The 7284-nt window shown below is 37.1% G+C and overlaps 1 protein-coding gene across 1 annotated transcript; it reads left to right on the top strand.

Annotated features, from left to right (window-relative positions):
• Window positions 1–1209: 1209 nt before the first annotated feature.
• LOC308418025 (olfactory receptor 51G2-like) lies at window positions 1210–2169 on the top strand (the record flags this gene model as incomplete). The annotated part of the gene is made up of 1 exon (XM_080913363.1): window positions 1210–2169. The coding sequence occupies one exon, from the start codon at window positions 1210–1212 to the stop codon at window positions 2167–2169; it is 960 nt and encodes a 319-aa protein (XP_080769489.1).
• Between the last annotated feature and the right edge of the window lie 5115 nt (window positions 2170–7284).

Raw genomic sequence — 7284 nt, 5'->3', positions numbered from 1 at the left:
TACTTAAGATGCCCCAGATTTTCTCTTCAGGTAGCATCAGTGCAAGTACTTGTCTACAATGTTGCAAAGGGTTATGCACATATTAACTTCAGCAGGCAGTCTTAAAACTCCCACTCCAATCCAAGTTTGAGTAGCTCTTAAATATGTTATCTTTAATCTCATTTCAAACCTACTTTGAAATTTCCTTACACTTTTAAATTTAAAAAGCAACAGTAGAGACTTGTTCTTCTCTTTCTTAGAAAAATGCTGAAAATAATGCTATGTCCATGTAGGTGGAATGTCTGGTCAGGTTCAATAGAACTTGTACTATCAGAGTAAATCCAGCAGTATGAAGGAATATAAGATAAAAGGAGTAGCATGTTCTGGTAAATGTTGTATAAAATTGGGAAGATAAAATGCTAATGTGGCTTCGATTTCTCATAGCTTGCTGAAGTTTCTAGGGTTTCATTTGTAACCTTCCTGAGGAAGTTTTTCTTTCCAGAACTGATAATTGGCTTGAACACAAAGCCCATCATGTAGTCAATAGCACCAGGCATGCTTGGTGGTACAAAAAATATTAAAGGGTGATTAATATCTTGATATATTGGGACATGGCTATGTGAAAAAAAGATTAATATGATACACTGATAAAACTTTTGTATATGTGTGTATGTGTGTGTGTGCACACATATGTGCATGTGTGCCTTTGTGTGTTGAGATAATATGCAACATGACAAATTTCATGAATGATCGTCATACCTATGTATCATTAATTTTTTGTCATTCATTTCCGTCCTCAATAGCTGTCCTCTGCCCAATATTTGAAGGTGATTCATATTCTTTCTCTGTTATTCTCAGCATTTGCTGTCATCTAGTTGTATTCTGCTGCCCTTGCAGGTTCCCTCTTCTCTTCAGATCACTTTTTCCCCCTTAAGGTATGAGACGGCTTTAACGCAATTGCATTTTGGAAGATGAAGGAAAGGTCTTAAGGGCAGTAAAGTAGATATTGTACTTTGATGTAAAATAATGATGAAATGGAGATACTGAAGTAGAAATAAAGAAAGAATGGAGGAGTAAGTATACATAAAGATCGAAGCCTTTTAAACATTATTTCTGCTCTAATCATTCACTGTTCTCTCCCTCCTCCCTTGACACAGATTTTGGCCTTGTCAATGTCTTCCACATTAAAGAATAATTGTGGGTTTAGATTGTGCTTGAACAGTTAGCCCAATGTCAACCTCAAACTCCAGCACCACTGTGTCCTCCACATTCTACCTCACAGGCATCCCGGGCTATGAGGAATTTCACCACTGGATTTCCATCCCATTTTGCTTCCTTTATCTTGTTGGAATAACAGGCAATTGTATGATCCTGCACATTGTGCGCACAGACCCCAGACTCCACGAGCCCATGTACTACTTCCTGGCTATGCTTTCACTCACTGACATGGCCATGTCCCTGCCCACCATGATTTCACTGTTCAGGGTGTTGTGGTCTATTTCCCGAGAAATCCAGTTCAATATTTGTGTAGTCCAAATGTTTCTGATTCACACTTTCTCCTTCACTGAATCATCTGTGCTTTTGGCCATGGCCCTTGACCGTTATGTGGCTATCTGCCACCCCCTGAGATATGCTACCATTCTCTCACCAAAACTTATTGCCAAGATTGGAATTGCTGCTCTGCTCAGAAGTTCTATTTTGATGATTCCACTTTTGGCCAGTCTAGCCTTCTATCCCTTTTGTGGTTCCCATGTCCTTTCTCATTCCTACTGTTTGCATCAGGACATGATTCACCTGGCTTGTGCTGACATCAGCTTCAATGTCATATATGGACTAGTACTTATTACATTGCTGTGGGGCATGGATTCCCTGGGCATTTTTGTATCTTATGTTTTAATCCTTCAATCGGTGTTAAAAATTGCATCCCAGGAGGGTAGGCTCAAGGCACTCAACACATGTGCATCCCATATTTGTGCTGTGCTCATTCTATATGTGCCTATGATTGGATTATCTATTGTCCATCGTTTTGCCAAACACTCCTCTCCCCTCCTTCACATCTTCATGGCTCATATCTACTTATTAGTTCCACCAGTGCTTAACCCAATCATCTATAGTGTGAAGACCAAACAAATTTGCCAAGGAATCTTCCATCTGATTTGTTCTCCCAAAATCAGCTCTATTACAATGTAGGCATGTCATCAAGACAAGATAGGCATCAGCATTTTCAATGTGTATCATGATAAGTTGTTTTCTCCAGTATATTGCATATAGAGCGTCAACAAAAGCAGAAACAAGTCAGCGAAGAATCACAAGGAGGTTATGGAGAATTATGCTCTTTCCGCTGTGTGTAGAAACACTGTCTCCACCTATGCTTCATAAATCTTCTTCAGTTATACATATCTTCCAGAGCACTGTATTGGTAATCATTGCTAATTATTCTCTACCAATTCCATCCTCAAATTTTGTTCCAGATACTTTATCTATGAACATCAGGACCTGACTTCTACATTATTCTTCTCCAATTATCATGTGTGTAAATGTGCCTATAGTGAATTGTTATCTAGAATGAGCATTACTGTATGTTCGAGTAGACATTACTCAATACTCATGGAATTAAAATATTTACGAATATGTCTTTTGCTTAAACAAATTTTAGTTTCCTAAGAAATATACAGGGCAGCCTCAAATTTTTGTTATTCAGTCTTCGTTTTGTTTCTTGTCTTTTTGTGATGCTTGAGACTAAGCCTAGGTAGGCCCTGGTGCATGCAAAGAATTACTATTACCAGTAAGTTAACCTGCTACCCTAATTAGTTCAATTTTAACAAAAGCTGAGAATAAATTTTGAAGATTTTTCTGGTTGTCATGTAACCTTGTGAAACTAATATTATGGTTTATTGAATTAAAATGTCTTAATAATAGTTAAAAGTAACTATTAACCCTCTAGTAAGTTCTTACAATATTTTTAAACAGGAAAGATAATGCATGAGTCTTTAACTATTCATCTAGACCTCTTTGCAATGCTCTAAGCCATTAATTTTTACAATTCTGAGGTTGTTTCGTGTGTGTTCATTCAGAGAGTAGGATAATAATCCATTCAAAGTTCTTTCAGGATTTCTTACGTTATGTATTTACACTAGAATAGACTGGCATACAAGCAAGCAAATGACCAGACAGAAAAAATAAGTAAAAACTCAAGTCCTATGAATCAAAACTCATAATACAATAGATATAAATCAAAAACAGATAATGTATTTTATTATACCTTTTCTAGCTATTAAATAGAATTATTGCATTTTGTGTTTGTTAATGAGGACTTAAAGTTACTGTAGTAAAATTATTGTGAAATAAATTAGAAATTTAAAAAGTCTCATTTCTATATTGTTTTAGTATCTATAGTTGTCTGGAAGACACATTTTATTTAATACAATCTACTTTAATGGTTTAAAATTAAGATCTTTAAATTTTAAGCACCTGATGTCACCCTGAAAAACCCACAAACTTTCGTTTGTACCTTAATTTTGGTTTAATTGCATCTGTTTACCCCCATTCATTCTCATCTTAGTCTTGATTACTACCCATTCTGCAACATATTGATCTTGACAATTGGAATATAAAATAAAGCAATAGGTATAAATATCAAAATGTCATGATTCACTTTATGATACATCTTTTAAATCAAATGGACTTCATGAAGATATTTCTAAAATTTTATTTACTATTATTTGATGTGTATGAATGCTTGCCTGCCTGCAAGCATATGAACATGTGCCCACTGAGGCCAGAAAAGGGTGGAAAAATTCCCTGGAACTAGACTTACAGATAGTCATGAGACATATGCATTCAGGGAAATAAACCTTGGTCCTCTGAAGAACAGTAAGTACTCTTAACTGCAGAGCCATCTCCTCAGCTCCTTTAAGAACTATTTACAAAGCATATGAGCATTATATATAGAATCAATACTATTTTCTAATAGTCATGACAAAAGTAATGCCTTCAAATGCAAATTTATTTTTAAATAGTGTATGCTGAGAACATAGAATACAGGGATAAGAAGCAAGAGATGACCATACTCATGGAAATTACTTCACAGTAGGATGATATAAGACCAAAGTATCAACAATTAGAAACTTTAAAATACTCTGAGTTTCCTATTCTTGGTGTAATTATTATTTTCTTTCCTGCACACCAGAACTGAATGTTTCTTATCCTGTATAAAGTCAGGAATATCTTGTAAATTTTAGGATGTATATTTATACTAAATTTTTCTGTTAGCATTCATATAACATTGTATTTAGTTTGAATCTTTAATTTCTACTCCACTTCAGCTGAGCAGCATGACACTGTCTCTAGTGAGTATACATCGTGAAATGAAAGCAGATTAGTTCAGTTTTCATATCAGGATTGGGGAATATATAGGGCCACATGTGTGCTTTCACATCCAGATGTTTGTACGTAACTGCAACTGTTTTTATCCCCATATATTTAGACATGGGATCTCTGTCTTCCAAAACTAGTAACCACTGTGTATCAGTATAAGTAACTGTACAGCTACTGTGACCTGCAACTTTTCTAGCAAGGACTTGGTGTTCCAAAGCCACAGCTCTTGTGTTTTTCAACAATTCCCAGGTCAATTGCTTCGTGTCAACACTACAGCAATCCTTTAAAGCCTTATGTGGAATACAATTTATTTTAGTTACTATGTCATGTATTATATGTGACAACGCAGTTGAAAGACAAGTGATTTTTTTAAAAATCACAACTACAGGCTTTAAAATCATTAAGAATTCATCATACTTAAGAAACTGATTTAACAAAGTTGTTAATTAAGTCTGTATGGTAGAGCTCCATATCTGTATTTAGCATTATCAGATTTATTAAAGTAATAGAGACTGTTACGACTAACTAAAAGCTGGAGTTTGAAAACTACCACTTACAATAGTAGCAAACACTGATTAGGTGCTTACTTCCTTCTGTGTGTCCCACAAAATGTTTTATAGCATGAAACTCTGTAGGTGTTTGAAGAAAGGTTTTTCATTTTTGAGGTTTCCTCTGGTTTTTAGATTATTATTATTATCTTTAATCTTTCCTAATAGTCCAGTTGATATCCACCTCCTGTTCTGAGATGCAACAGTTTCTCATCTCATTCATACACCTCCCCCCACCCCCAACCCCGTACTCCCTGGCTCAGAGAGGATTCCCCCACACCCATGCCCACACACTCCCACACTTTCCATGCCTCCCCAGTCCCTGGGGCCCCAAATCTCTCAAGGTACATCTTCTCTCACTAAGGACAGGACAGGCAGTCCCTTGCTGTAAGGGGCTTCAGACCAGCCAGTATATGCCACTTACTTGGTGGCTCAGTGTCCAAGAGTTCTCAGAGGTCCATGTTCTTTGAGAGTGCTGACATTTTCATGGGGTCTCCTCCCTTCTCAGTTTCTACAGACTTTCCCCTATTCAAAAACAGCGGTCCTTTGGTTGAGTACAATTATCTGCCTCCATCTCAGTCAGCTGCTTCTTGGGCCTATCAGAGGGCAGCCATGCTAGGCTCCCATCTGTAAACACACCATAGCATCAGTAATAGTGTCAGGCCCTGGAGTCAGCCACTGAAATTGGTCCATGTTTGGGCCTGTCATTGTACCTCTTTTCCTCCATTCTCCTCTCTGTTTATATCTCCGCAGTTCTCCCAGACAGGAACAGCCCTGGTCAGATTTCCTGACTGTGATGGCAACCCCATCTCTCTATCAGAAGGCATGTCCTTCAACTGAAGACAGACTTTACAAGTTCCCACTCCCTACTGTTTGGCATCTCATCCAAGGCCCCTCTCTTTGCATCTTGAATTTCTTTCATCTCCCAGGTCTCTGGTAAATTGTACAGGTGCATTCTCTCTCCTACCTCCTGATGTTATGTATTTCCATTTATGCTGTTGCCCCTTGGAACTTCACACTTGATACCCCCAGTACTTAATAATGTTCCCCTCTTAACCTGCCCCCTCTGTCCTCTGCCATCTGGTTTCTTCTCCCTCCCAAGTGGGATTGTAACATCCTCGCTTGGACCCATTGACTTGTTAATCTCTTGAGTTCTGTGGATTGTATACTGGTACTCTACTTCTTTTGACTAATAACCACTTGTTATTGAGGACATATTGTGCATGTTTTATTAAGTCTAAGTTACTGCACTCAGGATGAGATATTTTTAGTTCCATCCATTTGCCTGCAAAAGTCATGATGTCCTCATTCTTGACAGCTGAGTAGTTTTCCACTGTGTAAATAAACCACATTTTCTGTATCCATTATTCAATTGTGGGATATCTGGGTTGTTTCCAGCTTCTGGGTATCACAAATAAGGGTGCTATGAAAATAGTGAAGCATGTGCCCCTGTGGCATGGTGGTACATCTTTTAAATATATGCTTGGGAGTGCTTTGGCTGTGTCTTCAGGTAGATCTATTTCCAGTTTTCTGAGGAACCTCCAGATTAATTTCCAGAGTGGTTGTACCAATTTGCAATCCCACCAATAGTAGAAGAGGGTTCCTCTTTCTCCACAGCCTCACCAACATGTGCCCTCACCTGAGTTTTTTATCTTAGCCATTCTGATTGATAGAAGGTGGATTCTCAGTGTCATTTGAATTTACAATTCCCTAAGACTTTGAACATTTCTTTAAGTGTTTCTCAGTCATTAGAGATTCCTCTGTGGTGAAATCTGTTTAGTTATATATCCCATTTTTGATTAAATTATTTTTGGTGAGTAGCTTCTTGATTTCTTTATAGATTTTAGATATTAGCCCTCCATCAGATATGGGGTTAGTGAAGATTTTCCCCCCAATCTTTCTATTTTCTGAGGTCTTCTTGGATTAGTTTCTTGAGAGACTTCAAGTTCTTGTCATACAGATCTTTTACTTATTTGGTTCTAGCTTCCCCAAGATATTTTATGTTATTTGTGACTCTGGTGAAGTCACAAATTTTTGTTCTCAGTCTGTTTATCATTTGTATAAAGGAAGGCTACTGCTTTATCTGAGTTAATTTTATATCCAACGACTTTGTTGAAGTTGTTTATCAGTTTTAAAAATTTTTTGCTCAAATTTTTGGGGTCACTTGTGAATACTATCATATCATCTACTATTAGTGATACCTTTATATCTTCTTTGCCAATTTGTATCTCCTTGATCTCCTTTTGTTGTGCTATTGCTCTAGCTAGAATTTTGACTACTGTATGGAATAGAGAAAGGGAGAGGAAACAGCTTTGTCTTGTCCATGAAGTATTTAAATGTAAAATGTTGCTCTCTGTTATTATTTTTTTAAAAAATAATT

This window comes from Micromys minutus, assembly GCF_963924665.1.
Source record: "Micromys minutus genome assembly, chromosome: 2".
In the NCBI taxonomy this organism is placed as follows: Eukaryota; Metazoa; Chordata; class Mammalia; order Rodentia; family Muridae; genus Micromys; species Micromys minutus.
Note: the sequence above shows the minus strand (reverse complement) of the source record. Positions and strands in the feature narration are given on the sequence as shown.